Raw genomic sequence first — 25,249 nt, 5'->3', positions numbered from 1 at the left:
AAGTCTACTTTCGTAATCTCTGGCTGCAGTCGAAATGTCTGTCTCCCCGCATGAAGAGCAGCCACTTATCTACTTCACATCACCACTCATTCTTTTCCTAACCACTGCCACCTTGTACTTTAAGAGGTTGCCAACCGTAATTCCTGACCTAAACCCTAACCCTACCTCAGCTCCAAATCTACACATTTTATTCTTGCTAAACCCGAATTAGGTTTAAGGAATTGTGTACTGTATAAGGTTAGGGACCCTAAAATCCATCATTGGCTTGGAAAAAAAAAATCCTGCTCACATTCTTGATCCATCGCATGCAATGTTCCAAATACAAGTAAAGCCACTTTCATTGGGGGGGGGTTCTCGACTGTCAGCTCTTTCATCTCTGGCTACAATCTATGCAGGTCTGTCTCTGCATGAAGGTCAGCCACTTCCACTCTTCCCTGCATTGTCCTCCCTTTTTTCCAAACCACCACCACCTGGTACCTGCTTATTTATAGAGGTCGCTGACCAGAAAGTCTTTCAGTAAGGCGGCGGTGGAGGGTTTGGAGCTGGAAGAGCACACCCGGCTACAGAAAAGGATAAGGCGCAGTGGAAAGATCGGGGGGGGACATCAAAAGGGGCCTTCCACTCAACAGCTCCTTCAGCTTGCTGGCAGTTTGAGGTCGCTCCAGAGACGAGTAAATACAAACCCGAAAGCTCTAATTGCGCTCCCGAGGGTGCACTTGCAGATGAACGCAATACATACCATAATGGAATGAGTTGGCATTTTGGAGAGGGAATTTGCTCTACATGCAAAGTGCAGCATGAATAAATCAAATGCATACAGCCAATGTAGATGTACGGTGTCAAGTCAAGTCAAATGTGTGTTGCCAGTTGCTTAGTTGTTATCTGACAAAGCCACGCTACAGTGGAAAATACAAAGCGACTGCCTTTTCTTACACTACAGCTTTACATTTTACGAAGTTAGAAGCACCTGAATCTTTTTAAGTGCTAACAATTGTCCAGGAAAAAAAACACCAGCACGAAAAAGGACCCAAGACCTCTAGGTCAGTTTTTACTGGGCTTTGATTGTTAAAATAAAAGGCTGTAATGGTTCAATCTTTATGGACGCTAATAGGACCAAGAACTTAAAGGTATAAGCGAGAAATAGTTTATAACACGACATTTGAGGAAGTCGTGTGTGGAAATTTTGTGACGGCTAACTCCAATGTGTACGACATTCGGCCCACTTGGATGTGCAATTGTTTATAATGTCTCTCTTTATTCAGACGTAATCCCAGCAGTTGAATGGAGATACTCGTCACCTTCAAACATTTGAACGAAAGATGGAATTCCGATTTTTCTCGCCTATTTAATACGCCCTTGCATGTGGCCTTGTACACACGTGTGCACACCATCCGCTTGCATTGTGTTGCAGAAGCACACCGCTTCTCCCGAGCAATGTTGCTGTCGTCCCCCGGGGGTGACAATAATTGATGGGCCTCTGCAGCACGCGCTATTCTTAGCCGCTTTGCATGTACGTTTTTTTAATTAGCGATAAAACTGCTGTTTTGTCGGCAGATCTCACAACAACAACTTGTGGTTTTTTTATGTCATGTCGTAAACAGCTTTGGTTGTTTTGACATTACAGACATGTGAGTGTTAGGTCGCATATCTTTAATGACTCGCATAACTGAATCGGCCGTTGCTGGTCTGTTCTGGTTGGCTTTGAAGATGATTCGGCTCTCATCTGAGCAGGCTTCCGCACTTCGTGCATCAAGGCTTGGTTTAGACTGCATCAGCTTGTCAAAGTCTCAAGAAGCTAAGCTGGAAAAGACACAGGAAGTCTGTAATTTTCACATGTGTGTGTAGAAAACGCTTGGACTTGGCGACATACAATTTGACAGGCATAGCTATGGGTTAGGGTTAAAAGTCTCGAGAAAACATGCCGAATAAGAAACAGGAAGTCGGCCATTTTGGTTTGGAGCAGCCATTTTAAGGTCTTGTTGGGTTCTTCAAAGAGGAAATTTGTCCAATTTCTACCAAATTTGAACCTCCTATACAAGACGCAGCAGGTCCAACGTAACTTTTGGAGTTTTTTGGGAGTTTTTCTATGGCATGTGGGTGGAGCATGTGAATTTGATAACTCTGCATTAAAAGCAGAAACTCTTCAAAGTTGGACTTTAAAAAGTCAGCCTCCTAAGCCAGTTTGTCGTACCAATATGTCCCTCGCTACTAGTGCCACAAATCCATGCCCAAATCAACACAAGAAGTCATTTTGTTTTGTTTTGTCAGCAAGACCATTTTTGCTCCCGAAATGAATACAGTGAAAGGTATTGCTGAAATTCCACGACATGTTCATATGGCAAGATTAACAAACGTCAAATCCAGAGTGAGCTTCTGGATGTTTGGAGAATTTGCCGCCCCTCCTTGGAATCCAGGCTTTTGGTTTCGGAATAGATGCAAGATTTTATTCATATATGCAGCTATTATTAGATCAAAGCCGGCTTCATAAAGGCGTGACTCACCATCAATAGAATCAAAAGACATTTCGATGGCGAGATGGATGGCAGATAGAGGCGCGATGACACGGGAAGCCATCATTTACGCTGATAACCGAAGCCGGCGGCCCACGGGAGCCGATGATTGCTCCACCGCCAACTCCGCGCTAACACATTTAGTCCAACAAAGCGCATTTTCTACCTGCTGACACCTCTGTTGTTTGCGCTCCGTGGGGGACAGTCCCGGGCAAAGTTAATAAAACAAACCGGCCCCAACTCTTAAAACGAATCGATCCTGAGCTTATGGCGCTCCTGTTTTTTCGCCTTTCCCTACCAGGGGCTCGTTTCGCCCGTTTTCCTTTAATTTTGTCCGGCGTGCATTTTGCCGCAGCGGCTAATGTTTGTCTGATTGAAGAGGGCTTAAGAGTTGTGCGGGGGCAGTGAGCTCATTTCAGGCTCAGGGAGCTCATTGACCACTATAGCTAAAAGAGATTTGCGGCGGACGTGAGTCCCTGAAGGGAATCCAGTCAAAAAGCAAACACTTTCTAAAAGACGGGGATAGTTTTGGATGTTAGTTTGCCGGTGTGTTTAATCCACTTGCTCTGTTTTATTGGCAGCGAGGGCTCAGAGAGGTTAACGGACGCCGGGCTGTCATATTTAGCGCAATGCCGCATAATTCCGACGTCTTAGTGGAAAACAATGCAAAGGCGCAGCAGTTTGTTTAGTGAAACAGAACTAATCCAAATGAGGAGTGAATATGCTCAGTGCACACATGCTTAGTACTCAGGGGTTCTTAAACTGATGGTCTGCGGCCAAAAATGGGCGGCCGGTGAAGTTTTCTTGTGATGGTGCAAAAGTTTTAGTCAGTGCTTTGTATTATACAGACATGTTCTAATAAATCCACATCTGTTCATTAAAAAAATAAATAAAAAAATCATAGAGTCCTTAGTTTACGATCGAATTCCATTTTTACAGTGACTAGGGCTATCTCAAACCAGAAGTAAAGCCATTGACACTTCTATGCCTTAACTAAGAAACATTTAGTCATTTATTTATATTAAATGTTGGCAGTTTTGGCCCATACTGCCAGGACGAAATGTTATTCAAATGGGGGGGGGGGGGGGGGTCCTAAGCGTGTCTTGGGTTGGACTCCGTAGTTGCAAACTGCCTGTCATTTGTCGAGTGAGCGGGTCGGCGAACAAGGAAGTCTCGCCGACTTGAATCTGTTTTGATTTTCACTTTTAGTCATTTATTTATTCATTTAGTCATTTATTTATTTAGAATTTTGGCAGTTTTGGTCCTCCATAGACAGCGGATGATTACGTCAACTGTAGCACAGGTTGTGTTTGAGCAATAAGCATAACTGCATGCATTAAAGTAAACTATTTAATGAATGTTTGCGAATGACATTCAGAATATTTGTTCATGTCAAACTATTAGGTTATTTTTTTTTCCATTAAATTATGCAAGTAATTAACTGATTGGAAAGAGGAGGATGAGAGTGTGCAGTGAATCAAAAAATGTAGAAGACGTCCTCATAACACTAAATGTCACATAACAGGTGCTCTTTAAAGTTGGCAGAATTGTTTGGGAAACAAAGGCCTTTTTAATTAAGCGATTAATCATGACTAATCAAAATTAAAAAATGTGATTATAAAATGTAAACGTTTGACACATTGTATTATGTATTCCCATATTTATAATTTATTTTTACGTAATTTAAGTTTATGACGATATGTATTTCAAAGGGACTACGATTTCAAAACAAATGACAGATTCAACACAATAAATATAATTTTGACTTTGACAAACATACAATAGAACAAAGTTTATTCCTTAACAATAGTGCCAGCACCACAAGTGATTGATTCTACATTTTGTTTTCGCCGAGGTGAATGTGAAGGACGTAAAGTTGACGATCCATCAACGTCGCCTCCTTAAAAAAAGCACTTTTTGTCATCTAAAAAAAATGCAACAAAACAAATAACAGTCTGCTTTTTATCTGCGTTGCTCCAAATCAAGATAATTATTATCTTTTAGGCTGGCAGCAGCATTCATCTTATCCTCTGGTGAATTTATTTAGCATGTCATTGCAAAAATAAAGTATGAATCAAACAAACAAAAAAATCTGGATAATTATCACCAGCTTGACTTTTTACAAGAGCAAATCCATTTTATTGGGGTTGTTATTTATTTGCTTTTATTAATGCAAGGAAACTAAAACAGCGGCTACCCATCGTGTTCAACAAGACACTTGTGTGAGAACACACTGCACATACACACACCAGACCAAATAAAACAAAAGTGTGTCAGCTGGTGCGTGTTTGCCCTCCATCAGTGGAGTTCACGGAGGAGCTCGATGAAGGTGTTTATTCAGGCGGCGCTTTATCCACTCCCAATGCTACAACTTCCCCTCAAGCTTTTCCTGTGTCATCTACTCGGAGACCCCAAAACCGGTTTTGCTTAGCAACATGAATTTTGGTAGACATGTCTGTCATAATTAGACCGGCTAAAAAAAATCTCATGGACTCATGTTGTAAAATGACCAGGAAGTCAACCTGCCTTTCGTAGGGGTCATTCAAAGACAAAGAGGTCCTTGAGACTTTTTTTCCCCCAATTGCTGCTTGTAACTAAGCTCAGACACGAAAAAAATAGAAGACGTGAAATTTTGAAAGATTTGGGTGTTCATCATTGCTCGTGGGCGGAAAATGGCGGTGAAGTTTGAGGACTCTCCATAAAATATAAAACCTACAAAAAAAAGTCTCAAGGACTCAAAATGAAAAGAAAGCCTGTCAGTTTGGTTGGAGTTAGCCACTTTAAAGATAGTTTGCCCATGACAGCCATTTTCAGGGGTCATTCAAAAACAAAGATTTCCTTGAGACATTTTTCTAATTGCTACCAGATTGGAAGCTCGGTCTCTTAAAAGATGGACGAAATAACGTTTTGAAGGATTACGCAAAAAAAAAAAGTCTCAAGGATTCATTCAGTAAAATAAACAGAATATCTGTCAATTTGGTTTGTCAGCCACTTAAGAGTCATTTTGCTCTTTTTTTTTCTTTTTCTGGAGAGCTCAGTATTGTTCATTCGGCAATTTTACCATCATTGCTCTCTATTTTTACTTCTTTTTTTTTATATATATATATTTTTTTGAATTAATTTTTATTTTGTATGTGGATGTGTATGTGCATATGTGAGTGTGTATTCATTAGTTCACCTAAAACCCATTAAAAAAATCCCATACCGTTCACCTAAACCGAACACTTCAGAACCCAGCCAGAGTCGTGAGGCCGTCAGGAGACCCGAGGAAGGACCAAAGAAAAGAAAGGAAAGTGAAATCCAGCACCATTTCAAAGACAAATGTCTTGGATTGATTTATTTTTCAATTGCAATCAAATGGTATCTAGACAGTTGGGCGACGCTAAATTGTGAAATATTAAGATAAGTTTGAAAACTGAGCACCTAATGCCAGTTTTGCAAAAAAAAGACAATAGCCCAAAAGACAGAGAAAGTAAATGAAGCAGCTATTTTAGGGTCATTTGGGCCATTTCCAGGGGTACCTGAAAAACAAATGCACCTAGTCCCAGGGATTTGATCCCATTTCCACCAAACTGGAACCGTGACAAAGCCACTTTCACTCAACAAAATTTGATAGATCACAAGTCAACCCACAAAAAAGTCTGTTAAAGTCCTGCCCAAAAACATACAGATGTATTTGTTTTGGTTTTTTGCAGTCACTTTCCCGTCCTACTTTTGAAACCTTTTTAGAGGTATCCAAATCTTTGACAGGCCTCGCAAATCTCCTGATATATGTAGATGAAGATGTGCAAAGCGTCTCTTAAGTGCTTTTGGATGTAAATGAGGCAGCGTGATAAATGCAACGGCGCGGCGGAGTGGTCCGAGGCTCGTCGGGATGCCGTCGCACAATGGATCAGCGCATCACACGTACATTATGGAAATGTTTGCTTAATGGAGGTAGCGGCGCTTCACGACTGCCCATTAGTCTCTCAAGGACTTATCAGAGGATTGTCTCGACCTCACCTCCTCTTTTATAATTGACTGTGTTTGTGCCCGATATGCTAATGAGATCAACTCCAGCATTTCACTTTTTTTTTTCATTGGGTTTTTGCCCTCTATTTGTACGATGAGCATTTTGTTTGGCCTGGAATGACTGCAAATTACTTGCCGACTTTCATTTCTTATCCATACTTTTATACCGCAAACAATGGATATTTAAACAATAATTATTAGAATATTATCTATCTATCTATTTGCTTCGTTCGGGGGTTTAGTATTTCATCTATCATTTTTATTTATTTAATGTTTTCTTCATTGTTGTTTTTTACATGAACATAATTTGAGTTTATTATTATTCATTTTTGTGTAACCATAGCTTTTTATTTTGTTCATTTTTTTTTCTATTATTTAAGAGTTTTAGTTTTGCTTTTGATCATATCTTCTTTAATTGATTGAATTTTGGATTTGTCTTTTTTCCAGATTTTTGTTCATTAAGAGTAATTAAGTTGTTTTGTTCATATTTTACTTTTTGGAAAGTAGATTTTCAGTTTGTATTTTTTCTGTGATTCATGTTATTTTGTTTTGTTCATTTTTCATTCAAATTTTTGTATAATATAGGTTTTATTTTTGTTCATTTTTAATTCTAATTTTTGTGCAATTTAAGTTTTTGTTTTTGTTTTGTGTATGTTTTAGGGTTGAAGAAGAATTTTATTTTATTTTGTTCTGTTCTGTCATAATTAGGACCTTTTATTTATTTGTTTATTTTACCAATGATTTTTAATTTTATTTGTTTGTTTGTTTATTTTCGAATTTTTGTTTTGTTTTGTTTTTTGTCCAGGATTAATTTGATTGTGTTTCATGTTTTCAGTCATGTTAATGCATTTTGTTTAGTAATGTTTAGTTCATATTTCAAAATTTCTAAAAACAAAAAACTATGATAAAAAAAAAAAATCTTGTTATGACATTTTTTATTTTGTTCTATTTTTGGGAAATACATTCTAAAAGTACGTACACTTAACTATCAGTGTACAACAGTCCTTCCTCTTTTTGGCCATTCACCCTTTTTGCGGGTGCCCTTTCTGGAAATGGCTTTCTTCTGGCCCCTGATTGGCTGAAAACGGCTCTACATTCAGCACATTCAGGCTTCTGCACTTAGATTTGCCAGCATTTTCAACAGAAAGGCACCAAAATAGGGACACATCCATTTATGGTACCTTTGCTGTATCTCTGGATATGTTTAGTTGCATTGTATCACATATGCTTTGTCTTGTTGTCGTCGTGTTGTGTTTGTTTTCCTGCGTAGATGCATTAGAGAGGAGATGAGGAGAGACGGGTGCAAACTGAGTGGATGAACAGGAGATTCATTACACCCAGCACACACGCACGCAAACACACACACACACACACACACACACACACACACACACACACACATTCATGTTTGCGTAGCAGATGAAGGCCTAATTATTCCCTCATCTCCATCAATAGGAGGAAGAAAGAGGTTGCTGAAGTTTGCCCCTCACTGTACACACACACACACACACACACACACACACACACACACACACACACACACACACACACACACACACACACACACACACACACACACACACAATATTTCTCCACGTGTAGCAAAATTCTAAAAAAAGTGTTGTCAGTAAGGAATGAGGAGCCAAATACGGACAACATTTTGAAAAACAAAGTGTTATTTGTCTTCCGTATAGGTTTAGGAAAGACTGTAAACTGTCCAGGTACGAATGCGAGTGTGATTCTATATTTGACCAGGCCACGTTGTACCCAGCATTTTCACCCCCCAAAGTCAGTTGGGATCGGCTCCAGTTCCCCGCCCGGCTTTTGCTGATGAATAATTACAAGCTAGTCATGCGCTCTGTACTGCATCGTAACTTGGTTCGTCGCGAAGCGCTAATACACATTCATGCAGTTCCGAGCCATAAAGTACGGACCAATTAGAAGCGCATTAAAAGCTTGCCGCCTTTTGTTGGTCAACATAATCTATTTGATTATGCGCGCTAATGGAATAAAAGCATATTTACCGGGCGATCGCGCCGCTGGCTGCTGATGTGCGCCGTGCTATTTAAAGTAGAAGAAGCGCTCCTTTGGTTGTGGAATGCCGTGTTTTCCCGCACGTCATTGGCTGTAGGTGCTAATGTACTCAATTGAACAAAGAATTGATGTCAAGTAGACATCGGTCTTTATAAGATTTAAAAGCATCATGTTGACTTAGTTAGAAGTGAAGTATACTGTTATTTATATTCAGCTTGGCTGTGAGACCATACTATGAAAAGTTTAAAAAGAAAAAAGATATGGGTCAAAAACGGACTTTTTGGATTATTCATTTGACTCAATATAACAACCCACAAAACAACCTAATCTGTAAAAAAAAAAAGCCCAAAATTGGGTTGTTTTGTGACTTGTTAATTTTGACACATTTGACCCAATGTTTGGCATTTTTTTAACAGATTGGGTTGTTTTGTAGGCTGTTAATTCTGACCCTATATTTGACCCAACATTTTGAGTCAGATTTGTATAAAATGCCAAAAATTGAGCTGTTAATTTTGCCCCAGCATTTTGAGTCCAATCTGTACAAATGCCAACAATTTGTTTGCTTTGTGGGTTATTCAACATTACCCAACATTTTGGGTGAATAGCACAACATGTTGTCAGCCCGTTTTTGATGTCTATTTATTCAATTTTATTAATTCATGTTTTTGTAGCCTTCAATGTGAGCTATACTGTGCTATGCCTATTTGGGCTGTGAGACCATGCCAATGTCTATTTTTAGTTAGTTATATGTTTTATTTATTTATCTATTTATTTCGTTTTATTCTTAGAAAGTTAGCTGTAGATATTTTATTTTATGATTGCACATGGATATTTCTTTATTTATTTATCCATTCATTCATTTATGTATTTATTTATTTATTTGTATTCTTAGAAAGTTAGCTGTAGATATTTTATTTTATGATTCCATATGGATATTTTTTTTATTTTTATTTATGATCGTATATTGCAGTCAGTAATTGCTTGAGGCTTCTACGTGAGCTATATAATGTGATGCGTCTATTTGGTTTTGCACCTGCTGCATGGCCGTGAGAACACGCCGATGTCTTGTGTTTTTTGTGTGTCGTACATTTGACCAACTTAATCGTTGTTTTTTTTTGGTTAGCTTAATTGATGATCTGATTTATATATCTCATGTTGACTACATCGACCGCTATCGCCAGCTATGTGAACCACTGCACTAGCAAAGGCCATAATTGTAGCAAAACAGACAAAGACAGTCCTTACAAATGCAAATGCAGATTTGTCAGGAACCTGCTGCTTAATTCTGCTGACACTGATATGTTTGCGCGGCCGCCATATTTCGGGATGTGACCGAGCCAGCTTCGCCCACCACTCACCGCCGCCCCCCCCATCGGAGACGCCACGTTGCCAGATATCTCTGTTGCACAGGTGGCGGCGTCATCATCAGAGCGGGGCCCATCGCTCACATGGACTGTTACAAAACACATCCATCGGCGGATAGACATGGCGAGCAGCAGGCGCGGGTTATTGCGGAGATAGAGGTCAGCGTCGGCGAGATGGAAAATTACCTGCTTGGATTCATGTGTTCCATCAGCACGCCAAAGGAAGTTATAGATCACTAATAGTGCTTATTAGTCTCTTGACCAGCATGGTGGTAATGCATTAGAGCCCCCAACCCCCCCCCACACAGGTTTCCGCTGTATCACACACAAGATTGCAGCCGTATGATCCTCTCTGCATTATGCACCAGTCGGTCCGATGCCGTTTGTCATCTTTAGTCGGCCTGTGCTGTTGCTGTGCATGAGCATGTGTCATTTAGTCTAGACTGGAGGCGCATTCATTAAAGAGTAGCAGAGTGGACCGTTGAGCGGAGTGCACTCTTGCGTTTTCTTCCTATTTACAGTATCTGGAAAGTGTTTTGCTTGCGCTGGTGCCAGAGGCTCAAGTCCTTCGCTGTGCTGTTGGCTCGGTAAATGAAATGAAACCTTGAAAACTGTCAATTGAAACGAGTTTGTGATGTTATTCAGTAGCAAGTGCCACCTTATTTAATCGGTCTGATCTGAAACGGTCCTGTACAAAAAAATAGAAAATAAAATGTGTATGTCTTTTGTTTTATAAAGTCATTTATTTGTAGTTTAGGAAGTGAGCAGTACTCCAATGTATATTGAATCAGAACCTCACTCCGCCGTATTTTATTTTGGGATTTTATCTATAGCTTCAAGCCAATTTGGCTAGATAAGTACGGTTATCTAATCCACAAATATTGTTATTGGTAAACTAATCTGACCTTCGTAAATAACCAAACACAGTGACATTAACCATTTAGTAGTTGTGTTCAATATCACTTGTTTGTCTTTCAGACCGATATGAGTACGAGTACTCAACTCCGGAGTAGTTACCTATACTTAAATAAATGACAATTTTCTATTCTTCTAATTTGTCATTTCTAATTCCTGATCGTCGAACGGCAACAAGCAGGAAGCTGATACTGGTATCGGCCGCCGTCGAGAGTACTGATGCCTGCTATACATACTCGCCCAGCCCTTCCATTTAGCGTTACAATTAAAAACAACAACAGATTACTAGGGTTAATAACGCATTCAAACCCAAAGACGTGTAAATACGTTTTTCAATACTTTGTCCCTCACTCCTCAAAACGTATTTAGACGTTGTTTGTTTTAAAAAATATTTTTTATGCAAGAGCATACAGAAGGCGTTAATGCAGCTTCTGACACGAAGAGAAGGCTTAAAGCAATGGTTGTTATTACAAAAACGGCCAGCAGGTGGCAGCAGAGTATAAGAGATCAGCTAGGGCCATGTTGCAACAAACTCTTTTTGGCAGTGTTTTAATCAGGAATGTGAATAATGATTAAACTTAGCTATATTCTAATGCTAATTGCTGCAAAAGGGAAACAGATACAAATATATATATTTTTTCCTGATGAAAGAAGAGACTCTAATCTTTATTTTGGTAGGTTCCATGTTTTTATAGCAATATAACACAATATTTTGTGGGCCTTGCAAAATCCAGTGAAACAGCCAGGAGCGAAGGGAGTTACTTCAGTGAATCTGGCCGGGAGTGAATGAGTTAAGTATGATCTCACATCACTACTGTTACTACAGATATTATGTCACAATAGTCATCGTGATGTATCGTGGATGTTCGCAATTAATCAATTAACTCCGCATCATATTACTACCCCTCTGTCACGGAATGCTCAAGATTGACAGTGTCCGATTAGTGTTTTCTATTCCGATCCATCTCAGCAAATCAGACAAGAGAAAGAACGACATCAAAAGCCAAGAAAAAAGGGGAGAAATATTGCGTTAGACGAACACCCGAGAGACTCCGAAGGAAGAAGAAGAAGAAGAAGAAAAAGAAGAAGAAAAAAAAGGCCTGCTGTTGGCCTGGTGCTTATGTGTGCCGGTGTACGCAGTACATGAAAGGAAGATTTGATGTGATAATGAAGCACCTTCTTGAGTCCTTCATCCCAACCTGTCTGCCTATTTGTCCGACAAATGTTTTCGTAGGCCCGTAAAGAAGAAGAAGAAAAAAAAAAAAAGCTATTCTGAAATGAAAGGCTCTCTTTTTTGTTTTTTTCTTCATTACGACGTGAGTACCATTAAAAGCGACATTGGACACCTTCCCTTATTCTCCAGGATTTCAGACCTTGACTTTAGGAGCTAATTGCACACAAGCAAGCAGCGGGGGTGGAATTTTGTTTGAAACTCATCAACTTTTTAATCCGCCGCAAACATTTCCATATTTCAATATTTATTTCTCTCTCTCTCTCTCCCTCGCTCGCTCACACTATCTCGCTCCAAGCATCCACTTCATCTTTAGCCCTGCTTACTTTGCTCCGGGCCAACTGATAAACATACACATGAAAATAAGTAATGGGCTCTCAAAGACAGTTATGTTATGCAACGATTCTTAACTGGTGGGTCGGGACCCAAAATTGGGTTGTTGACCCATTCTGGGGGAGTAGAAAACACTCTTTTAATTTAAAGCCAGGCGCTGCCCACCATTAGTCAAGTTAATTTTATTTATATAGCCCTTCATTACAAACGAGTCTCAAAGGGTTTCACAAGCTCACAGTTCAGGCTTTTTTTTTTTTTTTTCGAACTTTCAGGGACTCTCGGAAGGAGCCCCTTTATCTTGGAGAGTCTTTAAAATGATCATCACATTTTAATATCATACTCTGCCCACACTACATGATACTGTATAGGCAAAAAAAAAAAAAAAAAAAAGCTAGGCAATTTAGCGTCGGCTATCTGTCTCGGATAACTGCTTCTGATTGCCGCTCATTTGTGTGAATTCTGTTAAGAAAATGGATGACTCGGGTCCTTCAGACTTTTTTTGTGCCTCCTGTTAATGAGACGCCCATCTATCCATTATCTGAACCGCTTATCCTCCCGAGGGTCGCCGGCATGCTGGAGCCTATCCCAGCTGCCTTTGAGCAGCAGTGTCCACCCAGATCAAGAAAATTCATCGCAAGGGTGAATTTTTTTCAAAATATCCAAGGGGCACGACTGAGTGCATTTTGTGGGGATATGTTGGGGACTAACAAAATTTGGTGAGTTATCACCCATTAACACAAAACTGGGTGGGGATGTCAACCAAAATGGCAGACATGAAAGTCCATTTATTTTTATTCGATATTAAAACAAAGAAATGTGTAAGTTTAAGATTTCAAGTATTTTAAAATTTTGGAGAAAAAATATTAACTGTACAAAACTATAGAGCGCTACGGTATTTATCTGCTTAAGTTTCCAATTAACTTTTTAAGTTGTACTCATAACCTTGGGAGCGTTTTGTTAGAAATTTAAAAGGATGTCACTTCTCTAAGATAAAAGAACAAAACTTCTACATTTTGAAAAGTCAGAAACATTGTTCAATAAACAAGATCGGCATTTGAATTAAAAAAAAAAAATCAAATATCGGTTATTGGCCTCCTTGACTACTAATAATCGACATTGCTATCATCCCTAAAAAAAAACATAACGGTCTATCTCTAACTATTAAGTCCACAAATACTGTATATGGGTATTTAACAGATGTGGCAAATCCAGGTCCAGTAAGTAAAAACCCTGCTACAATTTGACTTTAGCCCCTAGCTAGCTAGCTCCCTAGCAGGTAATTGACCTTTGGAGCTAGCTAGCTAGCTAGCACTTGGGGCTAAAGCCAAACTGTAGCAGGGTTTTAACCTCTGCCACCTCTGGTATTTAATGCCCATCCATCTTAAGTAACAATTAGTCAGGTGTAATTCTACGAATGAAGTTCCTCAAGGAAATGTCTGAAGTCCCTTCATTTTCTGCAAAAGTACTTGGAAACGACCACATTACATCAGATGTGCATTTCTATCGTGTAGCTCTAAGCAGAGCTTGTCACTGTGTGTGTGTCCATGTTGCAAATAGACTACAGGAAACAGATGGGCAAGAAGGAAGGCCAAGTTCTCTGTAATGAATGGTTGTATTTACTTTAAAAGCTCCTGAGAAAGCCCCCCCCGCGATCGCCCCCGCCTCCCTCGTCACCTCCCCCTCTGCCCCCCCCAAAGGTAATTGCTCTTACCTGAGATGCCGTAATGGATCCTGGATGAAGTATTGACCACTGCTAGATTTTGATTAAGGGGGCTGCAGGGGCAGAACATGTCTTTAATGAAACGCAGGAATCAGCATTCTTCGGCGGAGGCATATGTTCATCCTCTCCCTTGTGTTGCCTCCCCACTCGTGACGTAGAAAAATGGAGTTGAAAAGGGAAGCTAGATGGGTTTCTTTGAAAAGGTGCCGATTAGCATGCTGAAAGACTCGACGCCACCGCCTGCTAAGGGTGATTTCCTTTTCAATCAATTCTATCAACGGAGAGTGCCTTCTTTTTAAAACGGCTGACCATTCCGTGTCAACTGCAAACTGTGAAAAAGACAGCAAATTCCACAGTAGACTAGGAACCCTCAAGACCAGCTGTCTACAAAGAAAACCGCCGCCGAGAAAACCCCCAAATTCCCAACTTGCATCGGCAGCGCAAAAGGTGTTTGTGACTTAGTATCGACTGAGGAGTTAACGCGCCGATAAATGAGGCCTCTTACGCAATGTTAAGCCCTCGGTTTGAGCATTAACCGCAATCAAGAGCCGGAAAAAATAATAATGTGGCTTTCGAAATCGAGCCACTATCCAAATGAGATGGTTACAAAACGTCCATTTGTGTTTGCAGACCTCGACGACCCGGTGGTGACGGTGCACCAGAGCATTGGGGAGGCGAAGGAGCAGTTCTACTACGAGCGCACCGTGTTCCTACGCTGCGTGGCCAATTCCAACCCGCCGGTGCGCTACAGTTGGCACCGCGGCCGGGAAGTGCTGACCCAGGGCTCGGACAAAGGCGTGGAGATCTATGAGCCCTTTTTCACGCAGGTAAGACAGATGCCGCACAGCGCAGAAAAAGTCCGTTTTGAAATATTTGCAAGCTGTTTTTTTAGCAAATAGAAAGTCAAGAAGATCAGATCAGATTTAGCGCACACGCAACGCGATCTATCAAACCTGAGATGAATTCCGGTGGCTGATTTTGCATCTTTAAATAGCGTATCTGAAAGGCAGGTTCAAGCTGCACTGCTGTGCATAAACACGATGAGCAGGCGCGGGAACAAATCTGAGGCGATGGGGAGAAATGCCCTTTTCCACTCCCTGTAAACAGTTTTGAAATGCCACAAACAAAAATTATCGCGACATATCGTGTGTTCAGCAATGCAATTTTGGAGCCTCTCAATGATCCAAGACTCGGGATGAGTTAAGTCAAACAAAACATGGCTTTTATGTGGTTTCTAGCTTACTCAAAATTGTGTCAACAGCACACACAATTGTTAAACACTCCATTTAGCACCCGCTATTTGTGATTTTAGCAAAGGGATCGTCCACCAACAGCGTTGCACAGTTTTAGAATCAGACGCAATTCAGTGTGTTCCATTTCCGTAGTACTGTTTTGCTAAGATACATTAATGCCGACCTGTGACAAGCCCAATTTGTGTTTGTCCACACACAGGACCACCAACACAATTCTTGGCTTTTGGTCACCTATGGGTCGCAAATTCATGAGCAAATAAAATAGACTACCAAACAGCTGAGCTCTCTTCAATAGGTCAACATTTTTGCATCTGGATGAATAAATTATACAGCTTTCCTACATTATTGTACCCTACTACTACTACAACTACTACTACGAGTACTACCAAGAGACCCAAAAATACGAACACTACCAATGCTATCACTACTACAATACTCATTCTAAAAACACTACCACTACTACTATTACTCCTACCACCATCATTACTACTCATAGTAGTACTACCAATATAACCATACTACCAATGTGACACAGCAGCACACAGTAAATTTTGTAGAGTATGTTTTTTTTTTTTTTTTAAAGAGTCTATTTGGTCCCACTCTAAACAGAGTAAAATTTACACTTGTAAGAGAGTAAAACATTCAGAGAAAATTTTACTCAAAGTATTTTTACTGTGTACGAGAGGATTGGTCTATCCCATTAAATAGGGCTGTGCAATTAGTCGAAAGTCAATTACAATTTCAATTATTACACACCACAATTACAAAATCTGCTTAATCGTTTAAAAAAAAAGATTATAAATACAATTTTTGTTGTTGTTTAAATTCATACATATGCACCATTCAAATTAATAAAATTTAAAATAACTATTTTAATTAATTTAGTTTTATCCAAAAGGGACTTGCAAAATTATAGGGTTTAAAATAATTGTATTTGTCTTAATATTTTTTAAGCTGCACTCTAACTTCAAGTTGTTGTTTTTTTTGCCAACATAAATAAATAAATAAATATTATACGTTATGTTTGGTCCAAAAGGAACATACATAATTATTGTGTTTCTATTTATTTTTAATCGGTCTTAATATTTTTAAATGCTTAAACATTTTCTTGTTTTGAGCTAAAAAATATAATCGTTTGAATAATCGTGATTTCAATTATTGCCAAAATAATTGTGATTATTATTTTTTCCATAATCGAGAATCCCTACCATGACGAATAACCTAGTAAAGTTGGGGTTTTTTTTCACTCAGAAATTCCAAGTAAATTTGAGTACATTTTATTAGTTTATTAAAAAAAAAAAGTAACACAAGGGTTGCGCAACAAACTCCCGACCTTCAACTTGGGAGACGGCCACTCTACAACGTGAGCAATGCCGCTTCTACTCTCTGCTGATATCCAAAAGGAGACCAAAAAAACATTCTCTTCTACACAAATTTTCTTAAAGTTTAGAGTGGGACCAAATAGACTCTTTTTAGAGTAAAACATACTCTACAAAATTTACCGTGCACTACTTCCAACATTATCAACACACAACGACCAATACAACATCTACTCCTGCCACGACTACGATGATGCCCTAAGATATGAGTTTCATGTGTTACGAAATGCAAGGAAACCAATGCGAATTAATGGTGACTGGATGTTGTGAAGCCAGTTTGCGGCATCTAGTGGCAGCGGTGTGAAATGCACTCATGTAAAATTTTTGCTCTGGATTTCAAGACAAAAAAGTGGCCAAGTGACGGCTTACAGCTCAAAAAAGGCAAACTGTACCATGACTACCGCAACTAGTGCTAATTATAATAATAATAATATCAAAGTCGGATGCATTTTCGTTGTATTGAGCACGCGTGCGCTCAGAAAGGTCAGCGGCCATGTTGCAGCTGAGTCTCGGTTTTAATCCGCACTCGCCCCCCTCGCTCCCAAAGCCTCGGAGTCAGCTGGATCAAAGGTTCACATCCTCATCACAAGGCTTCTGGGCCAGGGCGGATAATGGCTGACAAGCCCAGCACGCTGCTTCAGTGGAGAGGAACCCCTGCAGAGCCCATCAGTGTTGCTGGAAAATAGCGGCAGGGCCCATTATTGACTCAAGAGTCATCGAGGCGTCCGTATGATGCCGCGTGACACATTCATTTGCCGTAGCGTACTCATAATGCCGTTCTCCATCTTCCCCCGTTTCAACACGTATAAATATTCATCCCAGTGAGCATTTTTATCCGCATCCGTGTCCTGGCACACATTTGCATACCGCTGTCGTGGTTTTCGTCCGAGCTGCAGGGAGAAACGAAGATCTTGAAGCTAAAGAACCTGCGGCCGCAAGATTACGCCAACTACAGCTGCGTGGCGTCCGTCAGGAACGTGTGCGGCATTCCCGACCGCAGCGTCATCTTCCGGCTCACAAACAAGACGGGTACCGCCCACTTCCGAGACCGCCGCGACGTATGGCGCCTTGCCGCGTTTTAACCTTCTGGCTCCGCCCCATGAAACAGCCTCGCCGTCCATCAAGCTGCTGGTGGAGGACCCCATCGTGGTCAACCCCGGCCAGACGGTGTCGCTGGTTTGCATCACCACCGGCGGGGAGCCGCCGCCCGTTCTCACGTGGCTCACCGCCAACGACAGCCTGCCGCAGAGGAGCATGGTGAAGGGCGGCACGCTCACGCTGCCCGCCATCAGCTCGGACGAGGCGGGGGTCTACAGCTGCGTGGCGAGCAACAACGTGGGCAACCCGGCCAAGAAATCCACCACCATAGTGGTTCGAGGTGAGTGACGGTTTTTTCTTTCGATTCTGCCCTTCCAAGACAGTTTCCCTTAGAAACCTGAAATTAGATAGGCATGCCTTGAAAAGGCCAACAATTTGGTTTATAGCAGCCATTTTCGGGTGTCCTTGAGCAAGATTACTTGAACCCCCAGTTGCTCCTGATGCTGCGTCATCAGTAGGTAAAGTGAGGGGGACAGTGTTAAAGTGCTTTGAGTACCTGGAGGGTAGAAAAGTGCCATACAAGTGAAAACCCATTTACCAAACCCATTTTAGGGTCATGTTGGCAATTTCCTGGTAGGCGTCCTTCTTATTGGTTGGAAGAGATAGATAATAATAAGTTGGTTGGCACAATATTTTCAGATTTGAGTGCAGCTTTTGATGTTTTGGATCATAACATTTTATTAAATAAGTTAAATTGTTATGGATTTGAGCTATCTGCGTTAAAGTGGTAAGAAAGTTATCTCAATAATAGAGACTATAAGGTTTATTTGAATGGGAGTTGAACAGATGGATTGTGGAGTGCCCCAGGGAAGTTGCTTGGGACCCCTTTTGTTTTCCGTTTTTTAATCAATGATTTTCCGTTGGTGTTGAAGCATGCCACCATGGCGATACATGCAGATTATTTGACATTGTATTCTGCTAGGTCAACTTGAATATTTTAATTGAAGAATTTCAGTCACACACTGGATAAAAGTTAACAAATTATTTATAAATACTGGTAAAACAAAATGTATGGTTGTTGGTTCAAAATATATTTTTTAAATGAAATCTGTGTGGGTGTACTCATGACAAATATAGTTTCCATAAACTTAAATGTTGCCTAATGACACAAAAATGCTATGAAGTGCAGATCTACTTGCGGTAGACACGCCTACCAAAATCGGTGTTGCCAATTTCAACTTGCTTTGTCGGCTCGATCAAAGAACACCAATGACAAAGAAACAGAGTTCTAAGATGAATACGAAATATCTCCTCAATTCATTTGATCCCTACCTTTTAAAGAACATCTATAAAATAATTGCGCTCCTATTGGTGGCTATTACCAAGACCGACGACTTGAAAGTGTCCCCAAGGTCCATCAAGCCGAGCATTAATTATTGAAATCCCCACAAAAACAACAACACTCTGGGAAACCCTCTTTGCATTCCCGCTTTTCCTAAATCCGAGTTGAGCAGATTGGCTGACTTTCATGTTTCTGAACTTGTGCTTTTCCCTGCCGAGAACGCCGCTTTCATCTGCGAGATTACTTCATGGGGTCGCCTCGGTGCTAAACTAAGCCCGCGCGCGGAAGGCGTTTTATTTATGCAGCCGTAAAGTCTCTAGCATGAAAATCAAATCATCCACCAATCACGTCTGGTAGCGTTCACCCCCTCCTACACCCCACGCACCCCCTTCTGACAGATAACCCTTCGACTGTATTGTGCCGCTCGCCATATCACTGACGACTTTAGAGGCCGCCAGCTTATTTGTATTAGACAGAAGATGTCGGGCGTCACTGCAGGCAATCGCTGCAGTAAATATTCCATTCTTATTGATGTGCTGCTGCACACTGTTGAACTCGCATACCGTGTTCAGGTTTTCTTCCGCCAAGGCTATGAGCACTCAGCAGGCCACTATATTAGGTACATTCTGCACAACCTAATGAATGCAAATCATCTAAAATGCTTATTAATGTTGGTTATTGTGGTTACAGTACAACATACGAAGTTTTTATGAACGTTTATGCCAAAAGGGTCAAAATATTAGAGACCCCATGCTGTGTGATATGTTTATTTTATAGCGCAATGATTCAGTTTGATATATATTTAAAGAGGAACGGGTCGATTTGATGCATTGACAACTTTTAAATTAGAACCGAATTTCAGATTCAAATGTTGTTGGTTTTTTTTTATATACTATTGTCTATACCAGGGGTCAGCAACCTTTCCGCAATGTAGACATTTTAGGCCAAATAAATAACAAAAAATATGTCTGGAGCCGCAAATCATTTAAAGATTGTTATGAAGGAAACAGTGTGTTAGTGTTAGTGTTAGCCCAATGTGCTGAGGGCCCATGAGCTCATCCAATACTTTGACACTCATTTTCGTCTACCTTTCGTGTTTTAATTTTTGGGTGTAATTTTTCATACTTTGTTTTTCATACATTTTTAGATTTTTCTGCCTTTCTGTCAAATTTCTGCCATTTTTGGAAATGTTATGGACATATAGTCATTTTCTTCCTCCTTCCCTTTTTGGACATTTAATGGCTATTTTTTTTTTTAAATCCTGCCTATTTTTGGAAAATGTTTGCAATTTTGTAGACATTTTATGGTCATTTTCTGGATTTCTTCATTTGTTGTACTATTTGAATGTTTTTTTTCCCTGCCTTTTTTTTGTTTTGTTTTTTTAAGATTATTATTAATATATTTTCAGATTTTTTTTGGGGGGGGGGGCGATTCCCAAAATATTTTCTGGTAATTTGCCTTTATTTAATTTTTCGACATTTGAACCTTTTTTTTCTGCTTTTTTAAATTAAATTTGCTGACATTTTTGGCAATTTCATGGACATTTTATGTTTTTTTTTTTAATTTATACAGTATTTTATGGTCAGTTTTTGGACATTTTTAGGTAATTAAAAAATATGGTTTATGACATTTTGGGGAATATTTAATTATTATTTTTTAATCTAAAGCATTAATTCATTATTTAAACAATATAATTAAATATGTAATTTTTTTTTAAATTTATTTCGACACATTTTTTTTTTAAGAGATCCATAGTGAGCCACAGGAGAGGGACTAAAGAGCCACATGTAGCTCCAGAGCCGCATGTTGCAGACCCCTTGTCTATACTGCATATATATTTCACTTTCATTGAGCCACTTGTTTGTTAAAGTAGAAAATAACATGCATGAATATGCATCATGTTTAATGCCATGTTGCTTATAGTACACAACTTGTAATTTGAGCCACACAAATCTGTGTGTATGCGAGGCTTTATCGAAAAACAAGAACATCAATTTCCTAGTGCATCTTAATGGCTATTTAACCTTTCCGACTACTGGCCATATTCTACTTCATTCGGCATGCAGCGGTGTGGAATGCTCAGCATTGGCTTCATTATATACATAGCTTCCGTGCAAACGCGACACGTGCGGTGACAAATGGCAGACACATTCTTGCACGCGCACACACATACACAAAAACGGAGATATCAGTGAAATGGAAATTCCCGAGTAAAATTGCCTTGAAAAAAAAAACAAAACACGAGCTGCAAATTACATTCTGACAGGAACAAACCTTCAGTGATAAATCGCTAGACCTCACTTTTGTGAGTATCAAAGATTAACTCGTTTTGTTTTGTTTTTGTTTTATTTCTGGGAATTTAGCATGCTCACATTCAAAGCAGTCCATTATCACCAGTTCACACGTCTGTCTCAAAGTCATGAGGATCTCGGTTTGACGTTCCTGCCAGTCCAGTCTCGATCGCTATTCCCTGTGAATAGGGACAGATTATTGTAGCTATTTTTGGTCCGCCCTATATTAAGGAAAACTGACTTTTTATTGTTTGTACACATGGAGAAGGTTCAATGAGCCATTTATTTTCAGTGTGTGTGTGAGTGTGTGTGTGTGTGTGTGGGGGGGGGGGGGGGGGGGGCTGAATCTATAATCTACAAAAGTTTGACTTTCCAAATGGACTTTGCCATGATATTTTTTGAAAATAATCAGTTTACGCAGATTAACGTTGCATTCTGATAAGAAGCACGTAATTGGTTGCTTTGTGAAGTTGATGATGATGTGGTGGGGGGTAGGGGGGTCTTTTTGTTTTGTGACGTGTCCACGCATTTCACTTTTTCTTTCCTCTTCAGAAGACGCTTGCTTGCCTTTTCAAACCCCCCCAGACCTCGCCCGGTTGCCACGGTAACAAAATCCCTACTCAATCCCAATATGATCATAATCGTAAAACATAGTTCTTGGGATTTTTTCATGAAATGGTTTTAAATAGTGACTCAAAAAAAAAAGGACAGTATGTCTGAAGTGAAAAATATCAGCGCCACTTTATCATTCAAAAAGTCACATCAATTACAAAAAGGACGCCGTCAGCAAGCGGCATCGGACGCCAGCAGCCTGCCGGGAAGGCCGAGGCACAGGAAGGCTGTGAGTCTGGTGGGACAGTATGGCTGGGAATGCTACCATCTGCTTGTGTGTGTGTGCGTGCGTGCGTGTGTGTGTGTGTGTGTGTCGAGGGCTTCTCAAGGACGGGTGGGCGGGCGTATCGTGCTGAGAAGCTGCGGGGCGACGTTGTATGCAAAGTATGCAAAAAAAAAAAAAAAAAAAAAAGGACAAAATGCTGCCAATGTGACAAGAACCCTGTGATGCTTTTTGACACATTGAAACACACGCACATTTCCTCTCCGCTATGTTGTTTGCAAACAAGCTGTAGCTGACGTAATGCCAACAGTTTGACCCTCTTTTATAGCGGATGCAGGATCACTGTTTTGTGAGATTGGGTTCTGGGTTTTTATTTTGAGAGATTGTCTTCTTTTTGGGTTGTTACACTGCCAATATCCTTCCTATTAAGATTAGATAATGTTATAATCAACTGTTCCAGGTGCAGGTATTATTTTTGTCCACAAGGGGCGCCCATTTTCACATGCAACACGTTACAGTCTTCCCTCAATTATTGTTGTTTGGTTTTTACTACTGAGTCATAACAAACCCACCACGCAGTTCCCACTGTTGGAAAACGATCCTTTAAGTTTTCCGCGTGTTCGTAAAGTTGTTTTCAGAATCAGAGTTGAGATCGGTGAACATTTCCTTCAAAGGTTTTATTCATTCAGAAATTTCTGGACAGAAGCACATGTGTGGCCAAATGCCATGCTCTCCCCATGCGTCTGTAAAGCTCCTCCCACTTGCAGCCGCCATTATAATTCCAGCATCCCAAAAAGCCCCTCCCCTTCCTCTTCCTGCTCTGCCCTCTGAGTCACAAGACAATAACAAATGGTCAATTGCTATGTAAACATTGCCCGGCCACGATCTCCCCCCCCCCCCCCCCCCCAACCGCGCAGCTGACCAACCAGGCGGAAACACAGTTTGCCAGACATCCTAAAACTTTACAAAGGAACTGATCATAACACTTTTTCTCCCCCGAAACAGATGGCTAATTAAGTAATAAAATGTGGAAGGAAGAACCTTCAAACGTTTGGTCACATTATTACACTTCAATCAATCTTTGCTGAGTAAGTTAAAACAGTTATGACTCAATCTAAACAGTTATAATTAAATTGAAACAGAAGATTCTCTTCACCACCCTTCTAAGAAGAATGGCTGTACTGTTCAGTACACTAGTTGTGTTGCATTTTTCTATATGAATATTTTTTAAAGTTTTACTAATTATTTAGGCGGATAATTACTAATTTTATTTATGTTTAAAGGAAAAGTATTATCGCTAAGCGTACTTCCGGTTCGCGAGTGAAAAAACATGCGCTAAAGTGTGTGTAGCGATTGACTTATTATGTTATGGACCCAAATAAAAATCCGTGATCGAGTGAATCCGCAATACGTGAAACTTGCATCGGGATTAATCGGTATTGAATCGAATCGTGACCGATGAATCGTGATACAAATCGAATCGGCAATTCACACCCCTATTAGCTAGTAATGATGTTTCCGGGTCAAAAGTAACCCACTTATGGGTCAAAAATGGACCGATCCACATTATGGGTCAATTTGACCCAATTTTCAGATTATTATTATTTTTTAATACAATTTTTTTTACCCAAGTAAAGGAACTGACCAATATTTATGAGTTGTTTTACGCTTGCCTCAAAGTTCGGGAGGATCGGTCCATTTTTGACCCGTGGTTGGGTTATTTTTGACCCAACTGGTTTTATGCAGTTGTGTAACCCAGCTCTGCTTTGCTGAAAACACAAAGCAGTTTCTGTTTTTCCAAGTATGAAATTAATCCAAACTTTGTCTTTTTCGGACTCTTTCCTCCTGGCCCAAAACGTTTCCGGACAAATCTCTGCATAGTTTTCCATTCATGAATGCCACTTTATTGCCCTGGCGCGACTAAACATGGACCCATCTGTGTGTGTTTTTGTGGACCCTTTGACACAAACGCTCCGCGCCTGAAGCTTGAAAGCCACCATTCCGACTTTCATCCCCGCGTTAGCGGCCTTGGCTTTTTTTTTTTACCGAAGCGTCAGCGTGCGTGCGTGCGGAGGGCGATAATGGCAAGATGAAAGGCGGCCGCACCTGGCCGATGCCTGTCGACCCAGTTTGGAGTTTAACCTTGAAGAAGGAGGTGAGAGGAACTTCCATCTGGCCCGTGAAGAGACCGGTCCAGTCTGGCACGCTGATATTTTTCCCCTCCCGGAAGAGCTACGTTGCTTTGCCGGGCTGTGAAGAGGGACGGATGGCAAAGAGTGAGGAATGAGTCGGCGGGATAATGATTCATCCTGTTCGCACAAAAGCCAGCGAAATTCATTAGAGCCAGTGGAGGGAAAAACACATTGGAACGTCCTCTCTCATTTGCATGTGTACACATCAGCCGCGCTATTGTGTTGCTGTGCGTGTCGCGGGCCAGGAAGATGGTGCGTGCGTGCGTGCGTGCGTGTGCGCGCGTGTCTCAAGACACTCCCCCGTGGGGCTGCCATGTGACATGAGCTACCAAAAGCTTTGTTCTCCTTTTTTTGTGTGATCATTTGACACTCCCCATTACTCCCACAAGCAAGCATAGGAAAAACACGCAAGCTCTCTGCAAAGCATATTGGCGACAGAAGTGGGATCTGAAAATAGACCTGGTGTGACTCAACAGGACAATTAGCGTTCCAGTAGAATCTGACGCCTGGTTGCCCCGCAATGTTGTGCCTCGTGTGTTCTAAGCTCTTGATGGTGCACGGAAGCATCCTTGGCGACAGAAATGTGGTCCACTATTCCTCATCATGAAGCTGGCATCTTTATTGACAATTAGCTACGGTAGATTCTCACACGTGGTCACACAGCAATGATGAGTCCATGTTCGCAGCTCTTTATGGGGCAAGAACGCATATTTAGTGACAGAAGTGGGATACAGTATGTTTCACATGAAGCTGGTAGACTCTCGCAATAAATTAGTGGTCCAGTAATTGTCGTCATGTGGT

At 40.6% G+C, this 25,249-nt stretch overlaps 1 protein-coding gene across 3 annotated transcripts in view; it reads left to right on the top strand.

Moving 5' to 3' along the window:
- LOC147158617 (MAM domain-containing glycosylphosphatidylinositol anchor protein 2) overlaps positions 1 to 25,249 on the top strand; it is a 223,234-nt gene that overhangs the window by 125,006 nt on the left and 72,979 nt on the right. For 2 of the 3 annotated variants that reach the window (XM_086060428.1, XM_086060426.1), the window contains exons 8-10: positions 14,749 to 14,945; positions 17,647 to 17,779; positions 17,859 to 18,128. In XM_086060428.1, the coding sequence (XP_085916554.1) occupies positions 14,749 to 14,945; positions 17,647 to 17,779; positions 17,859 to 18,128 (600 nt within the window). Of the gene's footprint in view, positions 1 to 14,748; positions 14,946 to 17,640; positions 17,780 to 17,858; positions 18,129 to 25,249 lie in introns of all 3 variants that reach the window. The other variant, XM_086060427.1, reaches the window with a different exon arrangement.

Source organism: Leptonotus elevatus, chromosome 18 (assembly GCF_054856555.1).
Source record: "Leptonotus elevatus isolate MCC_2025b chromosome 18, RoL_Lele_1.0, whole genome shotgun sequence".
In the NCBI taxonomy this organism is placed as follows: Eukaryota; Metazoa; Chordata; class Actinopteri; order Syngnathiformes; family Syngnathidae; genus Leptonotus; species Leptonotus elevatus.
The sequence above is the reverse complement of the archived record's forward strand: the minus strand, read 5'-3'. Positions and strand labels throughout refer to the sequence as shown.